The following is a 22,328-nucleotide window of genomic DNA, read 5'->3' on the forward strand; positions in this document are numbered from 1 at the left end:
TGAGATCTGGGGCCTGGGAGTGGAAATGTCTTGTTACCCAGCCTCTGATTCCTTCCAGGGACCCTCCCCAAACCCACCCTCTGGGCTGAGCCAAGCTCTGTGACCCTGTTGCAGAGCTCTGTGACCATCTGGTGTCAGGGGCCCCTGCAGGCCCAGAGGTTCCGTCTGCATAAAGAAGGAAGCGGAATATCTTTGGAAAGAGAGAAGCCACTGGAACCCAGTGACATGGCCAATTTCTCCTTCACACACACTACAGAGTATGATGCAGGGAGATATCAATGCTCCTATCTCAGCCCCAGTGGCTGGTCAGAGGTCAGCGACCCCCTGGAGCTGGTGGTGACAGGTGAGGACACACCAGGGGTACCAGCCTCAGGCTCTGCCCTCAGGAAGAGGGATGCTTTCAGGGGGTCTCCCCCCACAGCCCAGCCCTGGGGGAAGTGAGGGAGGAGTGAGCCCCATTTAACATGCTGCCTCCTTCTCCCCTAGGATTCTACAGCACACCCAACATCTCAGCCCTGCCCAGCTCTGTCCTGACCTCAGGAGGGAATGTGACCCTCCAGTGTGGATCATGGCAGAAATTCAACAGGTTCATTCTGACTAAGGAAGGAGAAGACAGGTTCTCCTGGACCCTGGACTCACAGCCTCACCCCAGTGGGCAAGTCCAGGCCCAGTTCACTGTGGGACCTGTGACCTCCAGTGACAGGTGGACATTCAGATGCTATGGCTGTTACAGGAGCACTCCCCAGGTGTGGTCACACCCCAGTGATTCCCTGGAGCTCCTGGTCTCAGGTACATCCCATTATTATCCCATACATGATTGGAGGCAACCGACAGGTGATTGGGGTCTTTGTTGGGAGGGAAGCCCCATGTGAGAGGTTGGGTAAAGGGAGCACAGGGATTCCTGGGCCAGACACACAGACCAGTCCAGGGAGGTTTTGAGTCTCTCTGAGGATCTAATGCCCTTCAGATATTCAAGGTCAGGCTAGTGTCTTGGGGCTCTGGGTATCAGCAGGGAGAGATTTCAGGAGAACCATGGGGCTTCAGGGTCTCTGATGGTTTGCCCTTCACCCCAGCCCAGTGAGGACCGTCCATGGGTAAGGGCGGCAGGTGGCAGGTGAGGTGATCATGGTGGAGAGAGATGTTGGGGGCCCAGCTGAACAGAGGAGCAGCCTGGCTCATGTAGAAGGTGCTTCTGCAGAAGGCAGCACCCTCCCTCTACTATCCAACCCAGGGTTATGGCCTATGGGTGGGATGCAAAGGCAGAGGCTCCCAGTGCCCCCTGGGGTCAAGATGTCCTCCATTTTCTGGCCCCAGAGCTCCTGGTCTCAGATAAGCCAACCCTGCCCCGGTCCTCTCTGAGCTCCAAAGTCACCTATGGGTCCTGTCCCCAGGAAAATCTAAGGCATGATGGAAATGATGGGAACTCAAGTAGGCTCCTCAGAGAAGGGTCATCCTGTGAGAGGTGGAAGCAGGTGGGCATCTCCCACCCCTGGGACCTCCTGACACTACATTCTCAGACAGGGCTGAGCAAGGGAGGGAGACTGCCTTGCTGGACTGTGACACCAAGAGGAGAGTGAGAGTGGACTGGAATTACAGGATGGAGTCCCAGCCCACTGCCTTCAGGTGTCTCCATCTCAGAACCAGAGAAGCTCTGCTCCCCAGACACACACCCCACAGGCAGGACTCACAGGATAGAGGGCAGAGTGTGTGTGGACTCAGCTGCCCAGGGAGGTGAGCTCTGAGGATCTTTCCCCACCTGAGTAAGGGGGAGCTGCCTCCTCAGGACCCGCAGGGTCATGTCCATTTCTGACTTTCTGGGCACCTGAAAAAGTGGCAACTGCTCCTGGTCCCACCCTCTCTGGGCCTGTCCTGCTTGTCCCAGTAACTGGGACGTTGTAGAGATGAAATAGCTCAGGGAGACAGGGGTTTGGGGGAGCAGGTCCATCCAGCTTTGGGGCTCAGCTTAGCAAGCAGAGGCCTCCATATCAAGGAGACTGCGAGGATTTGGAAATTCCCATTGAGGGTGCCAACTGTTCCCACTTCCACACAGAATCTGTGGGATTTTCCACCAAAAGCCTAGGCCCCTGCATAGTTTGCTTGGTGCCAGTTTTCAGAATTTGGTGTCCAGGTCCGGCTTGTAATACAGGGAAGACAGCTGGACTATGGAGAAGGGGAGGTCAGGAGGGCTGTAAATAGGACAGGTAGACTCTCCCTTGGCACCTCATTTCCAGATTTTTAGTGGAACTGGCCAAGCTGTATGGGGGTCCCTGAACCCTCTCAGAGCAGGGCAGGAGGTGGCTCGGGCCATGGTAGGGCCACTGTGGGGGATGGTGGAGTCCCCTCTGGACACTCTCCTATGGAGAGAAGTGCCCCCACCCGTGGGCATCATTTTGCAGGACCCTGGATGCCTCTAGCACTCAGTGCTTACCTGAGACTCAGGTTGGGTGTGGGGGGCCATGGATGGCTCATGAGGAACTGGGGGTTCCTGCCCAGATACACTGTGAAATTCATGTCTGCTCTCTACATGTCTGCCCACACCTCTCTATTATGGCATGTTTTCTGAGAAATGTAAAGCAATGCTTTCACATATACATTTAAGTTATGAACATTTCTGACTTTAAAAAGGTAAATGTACTCCTATTTTCACTGTGATTATGTTAAATTCATCCCTTTATTATGAAAAGTAACCTTTTGACCTGGCTGCTGTGGGTCAGTAGATTGAGTGCCAGACTGCAAATCAAATAGTTGCTGGTTCAATTTCCTGCCAAGGCACATTTCTAAGTTGTGGGTCAGGTCTCTAATAGAGGGCGCTCAAAAGGAAACCACACATTGATGTTTCTCTTCCTCTCTTTCCATCTAATAAATAAACAAACAAACAAACGAATAAATAAATAAATAAATAGAATATTTTTAAGGGAAAACTAACATTATACTAAAAGGAAGTTTTTTAAAAATAAAGGTGCATTAAAAGGGCTGTTTTAGACTTCAAATACATTTTGAAGTTTTCTTTTGAATAAAATTTTCTATATATACAGCTCAAGAATTGTTCGAGTACCCAGGATATGTGTGTGTGTATAGATAGACCCACCCATGGACCCTGAGTCCTCAGCTGCTGACCAAATATACACTCTCAGCTCCAGAAGAGTGAGTTTGGATGGCTCAGTCTCCCACAGATAGCAGAGAGATTACAAGAATCTTCTCTGTTCTGTAATGAGAGACCACATTTCTCACCAAACCTGAATTCTCGGGGCATAGACAACGTATGTCCCAAAGGGCCTCAGGAGCAAAGTCTGCACTCAGAAGTCCCCGGGAGACTGGCAGGACCCATGGCAGCAGACAGGACCCTCATAGCAGAGAGAAGGTTTGAGAAACGGCTGGGAGCAGTCACATCATGAGGAATGGGAGAGTTTTGAAGACAATTGGCTTGAATGGCTCCTCACACACTTACTTCTTTATGGTTTTCAAGGAGCAGCTGACACCATCAGCCCATCAAACAACAGCTCAGATAACAAGAGTGCTGAGTAGGAGAATCCTCAGTTGTGGGGCTGGGTGCAGGGGGTCCTGTCTGTCAGGGGTACAGGTATGCTGGGTTGGCATCCAGGATGTAGGGGTGACTTTGTCTGCTGCAACCTCTGTGACCTCTTTCTCCACATTTCCTAGACTCCCACTCCCAAGACTACACAGTGGAGAATCTCGTCCGCATGGGTGTGGCTGGCTTGGTCCTGGTGGTCCTCAGGGTGCTGCTGTCTCAGGCTCGAGACAGTGAGAGAATGGCCCAGGCTGCCACCAGGACCTGAACACAGAAGTAAAGGAGCACCATTCAGAGTGGGAGAGCCTTGGAAATGAGGTCATGTACCCAGAAGGTTCTGGAAGATAATCTGGGACATGCTGTGTGACCTGTCTGCAGCTCACTGCAGGTGGAGGACTCATTGGTCATATGAAGGGGGACAAGGTTTGGACCTTTCTGCCATTAAATTCTGCCAATCTCCTCGCGACCATTGTTGAGTCATGTGACCCATCTCAGCTTTTCCCATTTCAGTGACATTAGCGTTTATCCCACATGGCATGGTCATGTCCACACCTCCCCACACTTCCAGAAACACATTCTTCTTTATGTCTCATTACACCTGCCTCAATGTTCGTATGGAGTGCCCATCCACTAGTTCAGAGCCTGCAATCTATTTCAATAAATCCATGAGCTGGCATCACAAACATTCAGCCCACAAGAGAAAAATTTCAAATGATGTCCCAGTGCCCTCTCTGGACCCCACATGCCTTCACCTTTCCTCAGATGGCACCTGTGGACTTTCTTCAGGAACCTGGTTGCATAGAATCAAGACTTATTTAAACCCACACCTGAGGATATTTACATTGCTTTTTTGGAGAGGTAGAAGAGAGAAAGAGAAACACAGATGGGAGAAATGAACATCAATTCATTGCCTCCCATACATGTCTAGACAGGGAGTTGAACTTGCAATCTAGGTATGTGCCCTGACCGGGAACGGTAACCACAAAGGTTTGGTTATGGGATGATACTCCAACCAACACAGCCACACCAGCCTGGGGGGAAATCAAGACACACTTGTTTGAAGGGATCGCCTGGGTTGCACTGCCTGGGAAGAACCCACTGTTCAAAACACAGTGCAGGATACAAATGATGTATTAGAGAATTGTACATGGAAACTTATATTTAATTTTATTAGCCAATGTCACCCCAGGAATTCCTCTTAATAAAACACTGGTTCTTGGTGTTTTCCCATGTTTGGCATCTATGGTCCCTTCATGGCCAACTACCAGATGCCCTGGTGAGGTCCTGATGCAGAGTTGGGAAGTGGCTCACAAACTGACTTTCACAGACAGTACAGGTCAGTGTGGGATACCAGTCACATCAGTCTGACAGCCTCATAGTGCACCTACTCTGCCTGCCCTTTTATGTGGGACGATTATTTCTACTTCAGTGTTGTAACTGATTTTCCTTGGAAGTACAAGGCCACAGTCCCAATGCATCCAGACTCGAAGCCAAGAGAAAAATCCTACTATCCCCTGGGGGAGATGACAATGAGCTGATAGCATTCTAATGCATCACTTGTAGGAGTGCCAGTCATAGTCACCAACTGAACAAATACATTACACTTACCCAGTTAGAGACACACAGCTCTACCTTTAAGCACCTGCCTTAGAGAACATGTGTACATGGGCATCATTCACAAGGATATTGATTAGGGTTCGAGTGCTATTGATTTGAGAGGTTTCAGGAAAGTCTCAAGTGTGAGGTAAGAGAGGCCATTTGTGTGGGAAATGCACTGGAAACAGCTTGGGCAAGATTGCAAGTTGGGTGGGGGAGGAACTGCCTGGGACCCCAGAAGTCCTGGTCTCACTTAGCCACAGTCCCCACTGGTTTTCACAGCCAGAAGTTATGAGCATTTCTCTCCTTGGCTCTGGAACCCTGGGCTGGGGTGCCCTGTTTGGGGCTGGGACCCTTGGATCCTCAGGCAGGAACTCTGCAGCAGAACTGTCCCTCCTGACTTCTGTCTGTCACACGTGGATGTGAGACCAGCTCTTTTCATGTCTCTGAGTCTCAGTGTGACTTCTTCTTTACACTCTTAGTTGTGGGACTTCTGTTCACCTAGAAAGCAGGAAGTTCTGGATAGTGGTTTTCCTATAGTTTAGCTATAATTCCAATGTGGCTGAAAAAAGTGTTTGTGGGTTGTTGTTTTTGTTGTTGATTTGCTCTTTTGTGATTGTTTATTTCACTTGTCCTTCAGATGCATCCATGTAGCACATACATTATTTCCTTCTTTTCTAAATCAGTTTTATTTCTCAATACAGTTGACATCAAATATTACATAAGTGACTGGATCACAACATAGACATTACAATAACATTTTTTAATGTTTTTTTGCCACTTTCCCTTGCTGTTGCATCTCACTTTCTCCAGTTTGGTGTCTTTGTTCTTCTAACTGAGTTATATCACTGAATTTTATCCTTTCTCTGAGTGTGAAAAGATGAAAATATTTAAAAACTTGGTGGTCTGGAAATGCCTTATTTCAGTCTCACTTGCTTCATCAAGTAACTAGGAAACACTTTACTATTTCAATTGAAGTTTGTGATTCAAGTCCTCAGAGAGAGAGAAAAAAAAAATGTCCCCTGTGGTTAAAGGCTCTCTCCCTGGAAATCTGTTCTCTCTCCTGGAGACACAGCCTCACAGGGCGAGGTTGGGAGGAGATACAGGTTTCCATTTAGGGACTGACCTGGCTGACACATTCACCTTGTCTCTTAAATCTAATGGGGCTCAGTGCACAATCTTCACTAATAATCTTCTCCTGGAAGGTGTGTCCCCACTGTCTTCCGGTGTCCTCTTTGCTATGAGGAAGTCTGGTCCCAGCAAGCTTGTCACTATGGTGATGTGCACTTCCTCTAGGAAGTAATTTTAGGACTTTTTAACACCCCAGGCCAGTCTTCCACAATTTTCTTTTTGAGTTGAAATTCACATTAAAATAAAAGTAATCATTTAAAAATATTTTTGTATTGATTCATTTGAGAAGTGGGGCAGAGAGAGAGAGAGAGAAACATTGATTGTTGACCCACTTACTGATGCATCTATTGGTTGCTTGTTGTGTGTGCCCTGGCTGGGGACAAAGCCCACAACCTTAAACACTGAGATGCTGCTCTAACTCACTGAGCTCCCAGCCAGGGCCTAAAATTAACCATTTTTGATGCGTGAAATTGGGTGTAGGATATGTTCTTGTGTTTTTATTTGACCTTCATTATCTTTATTAAGCAGAAAAAGTCAAGATACAGATTTCATTTTTATATACCAGCTCCCTAACACTAGATTGGTTTTTCTTCATCTTGGTAAAATGTTTGATCATTTAACTCTTGAGCTGTTACTAAATGTCAGACTCACTTCTTTCTTTCTGACACCATAGAAATGACGTCCACCATCCTCACTCTAGTCCCCAAGTACCTTCGGTCCCCACTTCTGGTCTCCCTACTCTGCATTTTGGAAATTTCCTCTGTACTGTACTGCATTGTCATAAATGGCCCTTTACCTGTGTCTCATACCTGATGGGAAGAACTATTTTCATGTGTCCATCTATTGGGTTTAATCATCTCTAAAGTTTCTAATTCATTATATTAATATATATAAAACAATTTATATTATTGGCTCAGGCCTTTATTTTTCAGATATTTACACATGATCATCTTCCATTGCTCTCATATTTCCTATTGAGTCTCTTTCATTGCATGAGACAGTTCCCAGTGTCAGTAGATGGTGTCCATAGCACTGTCTGAGACTATTAGGATTTTTCCACTGTCCACTCTAGTAGGAGTCTCTCCCCTCACACACCTGGTCTCCCTCAGATTCTCCAGGGCAGTCCATGGAGTCAGGCTGAGCAGGGCCTGTGGCAACTGCCTCTTCCCCATGTTGTCCACTCTCTCAGACTCAGCACCTGCTCAGCTTTCTGACCACCAGGGCTGGTCCATGGGAGCCTCACACACACACACACACACACACACATGGGACAGACACCCATGGCTGACATTCAGGACTTAGTCTGTTTCAGGAAATCCAGGGGAGACTGCTTATTGCTGACCATGAAGTTGGAAGAGTGGGCAGAGACATCCCAGAGCCTGCACAGGAACACAGGGCAGGGACCAGACTTGAAGCCTTCACCTGCTCTCTGACCCCCTTCCTGAGAAGTCCTGGGGTCCCTCTCTGTCCCTTTAGGGAGATCTCATCCCTATTACTCATTGATAGTCATGGTCACTGGGGGCCACTCAGTTTTGGTCTCTGTTCTCCACTGTGGTTCCCTCTCCATTTGGGAACCTTTCTGTTTCCTTCACCTTTCTATGCCTACATACTTTAGAGCTATTATGAGTAGCTGGGCTTGGTATTCAGAGCAGACATGGTCTTGAGCGAGTCCAATAGTCTTGCCTTGGCCCTGGACTCATTGATCCTCTCATATCCCAGCCCACTCTCATCCTCATCTGGTCTGGAAATGGAAGTCTCCCTCCCATGAATCAGCACCACTGACCCACAGCCACTGTGGAGACTGGGGTTTGTGACAACAGGATTCAGGATTCAGATGTGACTCAGGATTCCAATGGGGCTCAGAGATAGGACATTAGTACACAGATCACTTGAGCACTGGCTGATGCTTATTTAAATAAGTATCTGCTATAAGTAAAAATCAGGACTCTAAGCCAAATCAATGCCCCCTGAAGCTTGAAGGCAGGACCACAGCCCGAGGAGGAGGCTTTACCCCGGAAACAAGGGGCACTGAGGGGGCAGACATCACTCAGAGGCTTGTCCCCACAAAAGTGAGGTGGAGGTTGTTGCTAAGAAAAACGAGAAGTTAGTGATGGTGGCTGGGATAGAAAAGAAAACCACACTCTGGGGCCAGGGGAAGGGGTGTGTGTCCTTCCCTAACTTCCCTATATCTGTTCTTTGTGCTCATTGTCACAGTGACACTCGCCTGAACTGCACAGTGAGGAGGAGACCATGTCTCTACTGAGCTGAGCTCTGCAGGCACAGGGACCCCTGTCTTCCTGAAGCATCTCCAGGGCCTGGGTGAACACTCTCCATGGGGAGGATGCACAAGGAGGGGCTAAAAAATGGGCAGAGGGAGAATGGAGCTTGTAGTGGAGGCTCTGACCTGAGAGGTCTTACCCTGGGTCATCTCACCTGTGAGGGCTGCCTCAGGAGGCTCCAGGTATACAACTTTCCTCATGGAGAAAATGGCAGCCAGACTTCTGGGAAGACACTGTCCCACTTCCTGACGTGACAACCCGTGGCAGAGACGGCCAGCTTCCCAATGACTACACCCTATGAATCTGTGTACACTGAGGATTCCTTGGTCTCTTCCTTCAGCACAGCTGGGTTCAGAGAGGAGACACCATGTCCCCCACCCTTACAGCCCTGTTCTGCCTTGGTGAGATGTGAGGGGGGAGGGGAAGCCCTGCTCTGTCAGGTCCCCAGGACTTGGGAGGCTCCTGAAGAGGAGGATTCTGTTCAGGATTTAGGCATAATGTCTCACAGGAACTCTCTTGCAGGGCTGAGCATGGGCCTGAGGACACCTATGCAGGCAGGTGAGTCTTTCCCCAGGGCTCCCAGGTGTCATTCTCCACTGGGGACAAGAGGCCATCCTTGGGAAGTTGGGGATGAAGAACAGCATTTCTGGGATGACAGATGAAGGACATCTGAGTGTTGGGGTTGGAGAGCTGGGCACTTGTGTAGGAAATGTTCTGACTCAGCCTCTGATTCCTTCCAGGGACCCTCCCCAAACCCACCCTCTGGACTGTGCCAGGCTCCATGGTCCCCTGGGGGAGACCTGTGACTATGTGGTGTCAGGGGAGCCTAGAGGCTGAGGAGTATCGTCTGGATAAAGAAGGAAGCTCAGCACCCTGGGACAGACAGATGCCACTGGATCCTAGGAACAAGGCCAAGTTCTCCATCACACAGATAACAGAGCACTCTGCAGGGAGATATCACTGTTACTATCTCAGCCACAGGGTCTGGTCAGAGCGCAGTGACCCCCTGGAGCTGGTGGTGACAGGTGAGGTGACACCAGGGGTACCATTCTCAGGCTCTGCCCTCAGGAAGGGGGATACTCTCAGGGGGTCTCCCCCTCACAGCCCAGCCCTAGGAGACACAAGGAAGGTGTGACTCCATTTAACATGCTGCCTCCTTCTCTCCTAGGAGTCCATTACAGCAAACCCAGCCTCTCAGCACTGCCCAGCCCTGTTGTAACCTCAAGAGGGAACATGACTGTCAAATGTCACTCAGATGAGGGATTTGGCAAGTTTGTTCTAACTAAGGAAGAAGAAGATAGCCTCTCCTGGGCCCTCGACTCACAGCAAGACCCAAGTGGGCATTTCCAGGCCCTCTTCCTTTTGGGCCACATGATTCCCAGACAGAGTGGGACTTTCAGATGCTATGGTTATTTCAGGAGCAAACCCCAGTTGTGGTCACCACCCAGTGAGCCCCTGGAGCTCCTGGTCTCAGGTGAGTCCCATAGTGGTCCCATCCATGTGTGAGGAACCCGACAGGTTACTGGGGTCTTTACAAGGAGGGGAGTCCCATGTGAGAGGTGGAGTGAGGGGAGCACAGGGGCTCCTGGACTACAGACACAGACTAGCTATGGTGATTGAGTCTCTCTGAGGATATAATGTGCCTCAGGTATTCAAGGTCAGGCTTGTGTCTGAGGGTTCTGGGTGTCAGCAGGGAGAGATTTCAGGGGAACTATGGGGCTCTAGGGTCTCTGATGGTTTTCCCATCACCCCAGCCAAGTGAGGCCTGTCGAGGTGCAAATGAGGCAAGTGACAGGTGAGGTGGTCATATGGAGAGAGATGTTGGGCGCCCAGCTAAAGAGAGGAACAGCCTGGCTCATATCAGCAGAAGGCAGCCCCCACCCTCCACTACCCAAACTGGGGTTATGGCCTATGGATGGGTTCCAATGGTAGAGGCTGCCAGTGTCCCCCTCGGGTCAAGATGTCATCTGTTTTCTGGCCCCAGAGATCCTGGTCTCCCGTGAGACTCACCTGCCATGTCCTCTCTGAGCTCCAAGGACCACTGTGGGCTCTGTCCCCTGGAAAGTCTAAGGCATAATGGGAGGGCAAGGTGGCTCTACAGAGAAGGGTCATCCTGTGAGAGGCAGAAGCAGGTGGGCATCTCCGACCCCTGGGACCTCCTGACCCTTCAAGCTGAGACAGGGCTGAACAAGAGAGGGAGACAGCCTTGCTGGACCGTGACAACAAGAGGCAAGTGAGAGTGGACTGGAGTCACAGGATGGAGTCCTAGCCCACTGCCTTCAGGTGTCTCCATCTCAGAACCAGAGCAGTGCTACTCCCCAGAGGCACACGCCACAGGCAGGACCCCAGGATAGAGGGCAGAGGGTGTGTGTGGACTCAGCTGCTCAGGGAGGTGAACTCTGAGGATCTTTCCACCCGAGTAAGGGGAAGCTGCCTCCCCAGGACCCGCAGGGTCATGTCTATTTCTGACTTTCTGGGCACCTTAAAAAGTGGCACCCGCTCCTGGTGCCACCCTCTCGGGGCCTGTCCTGCCTGTCCCAGTAACTGGGACCTTGTAGAGATGAAGCAGCTCAGGGAGACAGGGGTTTGGGGAAGCAGGTCCACCCTGCCTGGGGGTTCAACTTAGCAAACAGAACCCTCAATATCAAGGAGACTGACAGGATTTGGAAATTCCCATTGAGGGTGCCAACTGTTCCCACTTCCACACAGAATCTGTGAGATTTTCCACCAAAAGCCTAGGCCCCTGAGTAGTCTGCCTGGTGTCAGTTTTCAGAATTTGGTGTCCAAGTCTGTCTTGTAATACAGGGAAAATAGCTGGACTATGTAGGAGGAGAGGTCAGGAGAGCTGGAAAGAAGACAGGTGGACTCTACCTTGACACCTCATTTGCAGAGACCCTTAGTGGAACCCACCAACCTGTATGGGGGTCCCTGAACCCTCTCAGAGCAGGACAAGAGGTGGCTCTGGCCAAGGTGGGGCTGCTGTGGGGGATAGTGCAGTTCCCACTGGACAATCTCCTATGGGGAGAAGTGCCCCCACCTGTGGGCATCACTCTGAAGGCTCCTGGGCTCACCTGGAGGCCTCTAGCACTCAGTGTTCACCTGAGACTCAGGTTGGGTGTGGGGGCTGTGGACACCTCAGAGTCCTCATGAGGAACTGGGGATTCCTGTCCAGATTCAGTGTGACATTCTTGTCTGCTCTCTACATGTCTGGCCACACCTCTCTATTACAGCATGTTTTCTGAGAAATTTAAAGCAATGCTTCCATATATACATTTAGGTTAGAAACACTTCTGACTTTAAAAAGGTAAATTTACTCTTATTTTCATTGTGATTATGATAAATTCATGCCTTTATTATGAAACATAACCTTTTGACCTGGTGGTGTGGCTCAGTAGATTGAGTGCCAGCCTGCAAATCAAATGGTTTCTGGTTCGATTCCCTGTCAGGGCTCATTTCTAGGTTGTGGGTCAGGTCTCCAATAGGGAGTGCTCAAGAGAAAACTACACATTAATGTTTCTCTTCCTCTCTTTCCATTTCTTAAATAAATAAATAAATATTTTTAAGAGAAAAGTAACATTATATTAAAAGGAAGTTGTTGTTTTTTTTTTTTAAAAATAAAGGTGCTTTACAAGGGTTGTTTAAGAGTTCAGGTACATCTTGAAATTTTTTCATAAAATTGTCTATACATACAGTGCAAGAATGGCTTGAGTATCCCATATATGTGTGTGTGTGTGTAGATGAAACCCACCCTTGGACCCTGAGTGCTCAGCTGCTGAACAAATATACACTCTCAGCTCCAGAAGAGTGAGCTTGGATGGTTGAGTCTCCCACAGAGAGCAGGGTGATTAGCAGAAGGTATTCTGTTCTGTAATGAGAGACCACATTTCTTACCAAACGTGAGTTCTTGGGGCAAAGCCAACCTATTTCCCAAAGGACCTCAGGAGGAAAGTCTGCACTCAGAAGTCCCCAGGAGGCTGACAGGATCCATGACAGCAGACAGGACCCTCATAGCAGAGAGAGGCTTCCAGAAGGGGCTGGAAGCAGTCACATCATGAGGAACAGGAAAGTTTTGAGGACAATTGGCTTGAGTGGGATCAACTACCCAGGTGCCCACTTCTTTATGGTTTTGAAGGAGCAGCTGACACCATCAGCCCATCAAACAACAGCTCAGATAACATGAGTGGTGAGTACAATTCTCAGTTATAGGGCTGGGTGCGGAGGATCCAGTCTGTCAGGGGGAGACAAGTGTGCTGGGAGGGCATCCAGGATCCAGGGGTGACTGTCTGCTGTGACCTCTGTGACCTCTTTCTCCACATTTCCTAGACTCCCACCCCCAAGACTACACAGTGGGGAATCTCATCCACGTGGGCGTGGCTGGCTTGGTCCTGGTGGTCCTCGGGGTGCTGCTGTTTCAGACTGGAGACAGAGAGAATGGCCCAGGATGCGACCAGGAGCTGAACACAGAGGTAAAGGAGCACCATTACCTCTGGTGCTCCCTCTGGTGGGAGAGCCTTGGAAATGAGGTCATGTACCCAGAAGGTTCTGGAAGATAATCTGGGGCATGCCATGTGATCTGCCTGCAGCTCATTGCAGATGGAGGGAGGAGTCCTTGGTCATAATCAGGGGGACAAGGTCTGGACCCTTCTGCCATTAAATTCAGCCCATCTCCCCCCGACCACTGTTGAGTCATGTGACACATTCCCATGTTTTCCCATTTGAGTGAAATTAGCATTGATCCCACATGGCATTGTCATGTCCACACCTCTCTGTACCTTCAGAAACCTATTCTTCTTTATGTCTCATTACACCTGCCTTGATGTTTGTATGGAGTGCTCATCCAACCAGTGCAGAGCATGCAAGCTATTTCAATAAATCCATGAGCTGGCATCACAAACATTCAGTCCACAAGAGATAAATCCAAATGGATGCCCTACTGCCCTCTCAGGATCCCATGTGTCTTCAACTTTCCTCAGATGGCACCTGTTGACTTTCCCCAGGAACCTCCTCACATGGACTCAAGACTTCTTTTATCCATACCTGAGGATATTTACATTGTTTTTTTGGGAGAGGTAGAAGAGAGAAACAGAAACACTGATGTGAGAAATGAACATTGATTGGTTTCCTCCCATAGGTGCCTGGACAGGGGATTGAACTTGCAATCTAGGTATGTGTATTGACTGGGATTGGATAGGACAAAGTTTTGGTTATGGGACTATGCTCCAACCAATTGAGCCACACCAGCTTGGGGGAAATTAAGATGTGTTTGTTTGAAGGGACTGCCTGGGTTGCACTGCCAGGGAAGAACCCATTGTTAAAAACACAGTGCAGGATACAGATGATGTGTTAGAGAATTGTACATTGAAACTTATATATAATTTCATTACCCAATGTCACCTGAATGAATTCCTCTTAATAAAACACTGGTTCTTGGTGTTTTCCCATGTTTTGGTATCTGTGTTCCCCTGGTGGCCAACTTGGAAGTGCCCCTGTGAGGTCCTGATGCAGAGTCCAGAAGTGACACACAATCTGACTTTCAAAGACAGTACAAGCCAGTGTGGGACACCAGTCACAGCAGTCTGACAGCCCGAGAGTGTACCTAAGCTGCCTGTTCTTTTATATGTAATGATTTCTACTTCAGTGTTGTAACTGATTTTCCACAGAAGTACAAGGGCACAGTCCCAATGCATCCAGAGGAGAAACCAAGAGAAAAATCTTACTACCCTTTGGGGGAGAGGACAGTGAGCCAATAGCATTCTAATGCATCACTTGTAGGAGGGCAAATTATAGGCACCAACCAAGTGGATACATTACACTTACCCAGTTAGAGTCACACAGCTCTGCCTTTAAGTACCTGCCTTAGAGAATACGTGTACATGGCCATCATTCACAAGGATACTGTTAGGGTTTGGGTGGTACTGATTTGAGAGATTTCAGGAAAATCTGAAGCATGAGGCAAGAGAGAGCATTTGGTGGAAAACACACGGGAAACAGCTTGGGAGAGATTGCAAATTGGGTGGGGTGGGCACTGTCTGGGACTTCACAAGTTTTAGTCTCACTCAACCACAGTCCCCAATGGTTTTCACAGCCACAGTTATGAGGATTTCTTTCCTCAGCTCTGGAACCCTGGGCTTGGGTGCCCTGCTTGGGGCTGGGACTTCTGGCTCCTCAGGTGGGACCTTTGCAGCAGAGCTCTCCCTCCTGACTTCTGTCTGCCACACATGGATGAGGGACCAACCCATTTTGTGACTCTGAGACTCGATGTGGTTGCTTCTTTACACTCTTAGTTGTGGAACTTATGTTCACTTAGAAAGCAGGAAGTTCTGGTTGATGGTTTTCCTTAGTTTACCTATAATTCTGATGTGTTTGAAAAAAGTGTGTGTGTATTTTGGTTTTTTTTTTTTGCCCTTTTGAGATCATTTTTTCCCTTGTCCTTCAGATACATCCATGTGGCATATAAAATCATTTCCTGCTTTTCCAAATAAGTTTTATTTCTCAATACAGTTGACATCAAATGTTGGGAACCGCCCTGACTGGTATCAGAAGCTGTAACCCCCACCTAGGCTAAGGCTAAGGGAACGCCCTTGGAACCTTAAGCCAGCAAGGAGACTAAAGCTTATCTCCCTGGCAGGAGTGCTGCTTCTGCTGCTTCATTCATAACTGAACCCCAAAGCTTGGTCAGTTAGCCAAAGACGGGTAAGATTCCCCAAGGGGGGAACGACCTAAGACAGGCATGATCACTTCGGAGGCCCCCCAAAAGAAGGACTTTGGGGGCTGCAGCAAAAGGGTGTGATGGACCCTCACTCCTCGGCTTTGACATACCCTGAGTTCTCATTGTCTGGGAGAAAATCTCCTTATCTCTTGGTTGCCTTAGTTCCCTTGCTCCACCTAAGCCTGAAACAATGACAGGGTGGTGCAGCTCTGTGCTGAAAAGGGTGGATTCCCCGGGTGATCAGGCCTAAGAAAGAACATGTAAATTACTGTGAAACCTCCTTTGTTTAGAATGCTCTCAGATGAATGAGAAGGGTCCAAGGAGGAAGTTAGTTTGTTCCTCAAAGTCTTACAGCTCTTTGACCCCGACTCAAACTAGACCGGCAGAGTTCCTTGTTTTCTATGGTTCCTTACTTCCCCCTAATGAGTACTGTACTTGAATTATTATGCAAAACAAGCCCAATAAAAGCAGGTATGGACGGTAAATCGGTGTGTTCCCCACTAGAGGGGGTGGCCATTGCGTCCCTACTTCTCCACAGAAACTAGTCTGTCTCTGTGCATGTTTTTTCTTGTGTGTTTTCGACGAGACATGCACAGCGTTCCGTGATCACTGCTGGCCGGTGGTGCATGCATCAATCAAATATTATATAAGTGGCTGGGTCACAACATAGACATTGACAATTTATTTTTAATGTTTTTTCCCACTTCCCCTCACTGCTGCATCTCACTTTTTCCAGTTTGGTGTCTTTGTTCTTCAAACACAAATACATCACTGAATTTTATTCCTTTCACCGAGTGTGAAAAGATGAAAATATTTAAAAATTTACTGCTCTTGAAATGCCTCATTTCAGTCCCATTTGCTTTACCAAGGAACTAGGAAACACTTTCTTATTTCAGTTAAAGTTTGTGAATCAGCTCCTCAAAGAGAAAAACTTTTCCTGTGGTAATGTTACAGGGTGCAGCCTAGAGGGGGGACCCCAAATGGGCATTTGAAATGGGGTCCAGTACTTAAGGTGTCCAGGAGATTTTAAGATGTCTCCATCCCCCCACCCAGGGTGTGGGTTGGGGGAAGGGACAAATGGAGCAGGGCCATTGAGATCTGTTTTGCATAGCAACAGCCTTGCAGCTACCCTCTGGCGTGGTCGCTCAGATATGTTAAATAGCTGTGATCATTTCTGAGCCAGGGGAATGGAAGTAACTTCCCCACCAAGACGTGACTGGGGGCAGATTCCCCCAAGCTACAGCGCCTGTGTGGGAGCTCGGAGAGGATTGGCTCCAGGACATGGGGCCACACCTGCCCAGACTCATGATGGCAGCCCAGTAAAGCTGGAAGGATATGAATTCTGGCAAGTGAAGCCGAGTGTGGGAGGAGTCGGAAATGAGGCTGCAGAGGAAGATTGGCTGCTGGGATTTAAAACTCAGACTTGGCGGCCATTAAAAGGAAGAACCACGCGGCCTTGACAGAGTGGAGACTCCCGTGGCCCTGGGAGAGAGGACCATGTGCCTGTGCCAGAGTGGGGACCCCCACAGCTTTAGAAGGGGGAACCACCACCTGGTTTTAGCAGAGATCCCGGCGACTCAGCTGAGGGTGCCGGGAACCCAGGGAGGTCTCCCAGTCGAGATGGAGGACTAACTAGGAAGAACCAGAGGACTGCCTGAGCCATGGACTTCTATTTCCTTTCCTGAGATACGGTACTCTGGACTGGGCAAAGGGGGAAGGAAGGAAGGACTGTGTCTGTTTGTGGGTGTTTTAAGGGACTTTGGGATTTTGATAAAGACATTAGGTCACTACTTTAAGTTAGCATAGCATTAAATAAATATTTCCTTTCCTTTTCAGGAATCTCTGCCATTGAGAGATATCTTTCCTCTGGCAGAGGACATAACGGACCCGGGGCCTTCTTTCAATAATAGTATATCATCCCAGGCCCCCCCTTGTCTGTTCTGTAACAGTAAGACTCTCTCTCGGGAATTGTGTTCTCTCTTCTAGAGACATAGCCACACAGGGTGGGGTTAGGAGGAGACACAGGTTCCCACTTAGGTACTGGCCCAGCTGACACCTTCACCTTATTCTTTAAAGCTAATGGGCTCAGTGAACAATCTTCACTAACAATCTGCTCCTGGAAGGTGTGTCCCCCTGTCTTCTGGTGTCCTCTTTGCTAGGAGGAAGTCTGGTACCAGGGAGCTTGTTACTATGGTGATGTGTACTGCATCTCAGAAATAATTTTAGGACTTTTTAGGACTCCAGGCCAGTCCTCCATGATCTTCTTTTGAGTTGAAATTCACATGAAAATAATATTAATCATTTTAAAAATTTTTAATGATTGATTTGAGAGGTTGGGCAGAGAGAGAGAGAAAAAAAAAACACATTGATTGCTGATCCACTTACTGATGCATCCATTGGCTGGTTGTTGTGTGTGCCCAAACTGGGGACCAAGCCCACAACCTTGCATATTGGGATGATGCTCTAACCCACTGAGCGACCCAGCAAGGGCATAAAATTAATCATTTCTGATGCCTAAAAGTTGGTGTAGGATATGTTGTTGTGTTTTTATTTGACCTTCATTATCTTTATTAAGCACAATAAGTGAAGACACAGATAGGAGGAATAATGGTGGCAAGGTAGAAGGGAGCGCATTAAACTTGCCCCTAACACATGGGAGAAAAACCTATCCAATCTACTTAGGAACAGAGCAAACAGCCAACAGTGCCCACGCGTATATGAAGATAGGAGACCAAAAAGTGTAGCACACATTGAAAAACCAGATGATAAGGAAAGTGCTTCAGGACAGTAAGGTCCCTGGGACCAGTGCAGGGACAAGGGTGGCTGCAGCCCCAGGCCTGGTGCCTGCCTGGTCTACCACAGGGCTCTTGGGAGAGAGCTGGGTCAATGGCTCCCTACTTGGCCAAACAAGGCTTGAGTAGCACCAGGGGAGACCTGGTTGCTTGAAGTCACAGAGAGGGGAATAAGGCCTAAGTGGCAAACACGCAGGGGCTGTGAGCACCCATGGAGTCTGTGGACACTGGCTGAGGAGAATTGAGAGTTGGGCCTGGATGGGCCCTGATTGTAATAGTCCCTAGTCTGGTTGGAGAATTGGGCTATGTGAGAGGCCAGGCCTCTGTATGGAGAAGCAGGCTTGAGTAGGAAGAATTTCTCAAAAAGAAAAAGTGAAAAGAGACACTGTTTGGGGAATTCTGTTGCAGCAGCCACTCAGGCCTCCTCCCCACCCAGCCAGGCAGTGCTCCCGAGGTGGCACAGAAGGCTCTATGCACCCCCCATAGCCCCGGAAAGGGTGTGCACCCAAACCTGAGAGACTGGAGGCAGCCTGGTTGAGTGAGCGTGCCCGAAACCCTGGGAGAGTGTGTTCTGAGGAAGGCCTGCATCCCACACCCAAAGCCCCTGAGGGAGGCACCAGGCTAGTCCTGGGGAGAGTGTCAGTCCAAGGGTGACTGACTGCGGATCAGGAAGAGAAAAAAGTGAAACCAACTGCCCCTCAGCCTGGTGCAGCCAGCAAGACCAGCAAAAACAATTTGGCCAGTTTGAAACCAGCAAGAGGCTTTTTTTTTTTAAGTAATTCATTTTTTTAATATTTATTACTTTTTCTTATCTTGTATTCCTTTTTCCCCTCTCTCTCTCTTTCTTATTTTATTCCCTCTTCCTTTCTTTTCAATTTTATCTCTTCTTCCTTCCTTCCTCTTCTTTTTTAAAATTCTTAATATTTAGTTTTTTAAATACCCACAATTGAGACAAAAACAACAACAACAACAACAATAGCAACAACAACAACAACCTGGAACTGTGAAAAGACCAGAGTTGGACCCAAGAGGGGGCATCCCAACAGCTGAGATAGTGAGAAAAATTTCACTTTGCTATTACAGAGAACCTGCAAGTTATTGCATATTTGTATTATTATTTTTCATTATTCCTACATCTTTTATTTTCATAGTATTTTTGTATTCCTCTTCTTTCTGTTGAGTCCTCTCTGCTTGGCTGGTTAAATTGTATCATTAGACAGGTTTCCCTGTTCTCTCTTTCATAGTGTATTGTTAATTTACCATCCTTCACTTCACTTGTATTCCATTAGCACACTACTCTAGGTCCTGTATTTCCTATTCTGATTATGTAGAAAACATAGATTCTGTCATATGGTTGTTGCTCTAATATTATTGTAAATAATAGCTGTTCAATACAATTGTAAATACTACACCATACCCCTCTCAGATCTTAGCCCCCATTATGGTTTCCTGAACTCTATTATTGTAGTGGTTAATTCTATTCTCTCACACACTACACCTATTTACCATCCTTTACTCTCACCTTACCTCAGAATCTGACCTCCCACAACCTCACTGCTTTCTAGATCCAACTCACAAACTTTCCTCCCTGACAAGATCCTTATCTTCTTTCCATCCTTCCTAAAACATGGCTAGTGGGGTGGGAGATCATGGTTAGCACTATACATAGCCAAAGGACCTCCTATCTCCTCTCTACTGGCTGCTACTGTAAATATCATAGAATGCACTCTTGCTGTCTTAAACCATTTTGCCTTCCCCTCCAAATGATCACAAAAAAGAGTAGGTGGAAGCTGTGAATACCAGGATACTCACTGGAAAAGGAAACCCAACAACAAAGGAACCATCAACAGATAACAACAGAAGAAGGTGAAGGAGGGAGTGGAAGCCACGCTAATCTCAATCCAGGACCTATCTGGAAATACAAATATATAGTGGAGAAATCACACAGAACTAACAACTGAACAAGAGAAAGAGAGAATTCCAAAAACCTTATACACATGGATCAACCAGCTTCACCACAACCTACCCACACCAGCACAACAAAATAAAAGAGGTGTTGAACAGAGTGACCCTCAGTTAAGTAGCTGGTGAGAAGGACCCACCAAAGAAGGACCCAACGACAATCAAAACCCAAAGACAAACACAGAGCCAACTTAAATGACAACCCAAGACCAGTGAGCTCAGGAGATCAAGGAGACAACACCACTGAATCAGACAGGTATTCCACCAGAGAAGTTCACAGCATAAACCCAGGGAGCCAGAAGAGATCAATTTAAGAAGCTGAGGCTAACAAGAAGAGTCTCACAAACAATGGGAAGACAATGAAACAATCCCCAAATGAAAGGAAAGGAGGAAGCCTCAGAAAGAATGCTAAATGAAATAGAGGAAACTCAAATATCAGATACTGAGTTCAAAGCAATTGTTATCAGGAAGCTCAATGAGCTTACAGTGAATTACCAGAAACTGCAGAAGAACTAAAATGAACTCACTGCAAACTATATGAACATGAGAAAGGAAATAGAAACTATCAACAAGGGCCAAGAGGAAATGAAGAATACAGTCTCTGAACTGAAGAACACAGTAGAAGGAATCAAAAGCAGGATCAATGAAGCAGAAGATTGGATCAGTGAGCTGGAGGACAAAGTAGGCAAAAAATACCCAGGAAGAGCAAGAGAAGGAAAAGAGGCTCAGAAAGAATGAACAGGGATTAAGAGAAATGCAGGACAATATGAAATGTAATAAATATTCATATAATAGGGGTACCAGAAGGAGAAGAAGAGCAAGGGATAGAAAACCTATTTGAAGAAGTAATGATGAGAGAAACTTCCCTAGTTTGATGAGAGAAAAAGTCACACAAATCCAGGAAACACAGAGAGTCCCAATCAAGAGGAACCCAAAGAGGCCCGATTCAAGACACATCGTAATTAAAATGGCACAACTCCAAGACAAAGACAGAATCCCAAAAGCAGCAAGGGAGAAACAAGAAGTAATATACAAGGGAGCCCCGATAAGGTTAGCAGGTGCCTTCTCAATGGAAACGCTCCAAGCCAGAAGAGAATGGCATGAAATATTCCAAGGAATGAGAACCAGAAGCCTGCAACCAAGGTTACTTTACCCAGAAAGGCTCTCAGTCTAGATAGTAGGCCAAATAAGGAGCTTCCCAGACAAAAGAAGTCTAAAAAAATACACATCCTCCAAACCAGCTCTGCAACAGATGCTAAAGGGACTGCTTTAAGGAAAGGAAGGAAAAGAAGGGAGAGAGAGAGAGAGAGAGAGAGAGAGAGAGAGAGAGAGAGAGAGAGGAACACAGATATGAAAATGGCAATGAATAAGTCCCTATCAATAATAACCCTAATGTAAATGAATTAAATGACCCAATCAAAAGACATAGAATAGCTGAATGGATTAAAAAAATATGACCCACATATATGCAGTCCACAAGAGACCCTCCTCAGGACAAAAGACCACACAGACTGAAAGTGAAGGGCTGGAAACAAATTTTCCAAGCAAATGGACAGGAAAAAATAAGCTGGGGTAGCAATACTCATATCAGGCAAAATAAACTTCCAAAAAAAGGGCCATAATGAGAGACCCAGAAGGTCACTTCATTATACTCAAGGGAAGAATCCACCAAGAAGAAATAAATATTGTAAATATATATGCACCCAACAAGGAGTACCCATATACATAAAGAAAAACTTAGAAGACTTCAAGAAAGATATTGACAGCAACACAATTATAGTGGGGGACTTTAACACCCCACTGTCAAAAATGGACAGATCTTCCAAATAAAATATCAACCAAAATATTGTGGCATTGAACAATGATCCAGATGAAATGAACTTAACTGATATATATATATATATATATATATATATATATATATATATATATATATATATATATATATATATATATATAAAAGAGCCCTTCATCCTAAAGAAGCTAAATGCACATTCTTTTCAAATGCACATGGAACATTTTCAAAGATAGATCACATGATAGGATACAGAACAAGCCTCAACAAATTCAAGGAAATTGAAATCATACAAAGCATTTTCTCCAACCACAAGGGACTAAAACTGGAAAACAACCCCAAGAAAAAAAACCCCAAACACTTAAAATCATGGAGATTGAATAGCATGTTATTAAACAATGAATGGATCAAGAATGAAATTAGGAAAGAAATCAGAAAGTTTCTGGAAACAAACAAAAATGAACTCACAACAACCCAACACTTATGAGACACAGGAAAGGCAGTCTTGAGAGGGAAGTAGATAGTGATACAGGCC

At 47.1% G+C, this 22,328-nt stretch overlaps 1 protein-coding gene across 1 annotated transcript in view; it reads left to right on the plus strand.

The window, feature by feature from the left end:
- LOC123804980 (leukocyte immunoglobulin-like receptor subfamily A member 6) overlaps positions 1-22,328 on the plus strand; it is a 32,982-nt gene that overhangs the window by 444 nt on the left and 10,210 nt on the right. The window contains exons 3-9 of the mRNA XM_045817425.1: positions 59-343; positions 487-789; positions 3,661-3,792; positions 8,853-8,936; positions 9,058-9,093; positions 9,276-9,560; positions 9,704-10,009. Of these exons, the coding sequence (XP_045673381.1) occupies positions 59-343; positions 487-789; positions 3,661-3,792; positions 8,853-8,936; positions 9,058-9,093; positions 9,276-9,560; positions 9,704-10,009 (1,431 nt within the window). The remainder of the gene's footprint in view (positions 1-58; positions 344-486; positions 790-3,660; positions 3,793-8,852; positions 8,937-9,057; positions 9,094-9,275; positions 9,561-9,703; positions 10,010-22,328) is intronic.

This window comes from Phyllostomus hastatus, unplaced genomic scaffold, assembly GCF_019186645.2.
Source record: "Phyllostomus hastatus isolate PE091 unplaced genomic scaffold, TTU_PhHast_1.1 phas_scaffold_261, whole genome shotgun sequence".
In the NCBI taxonomy this organism is placed as follows: domain Eukaryota; kingdom Metazoa; phylum Chordata; class Mammalia; order Chiroptera; family Phyllostomidae; genus Phyllostomus; species Phyllostomus hastatus.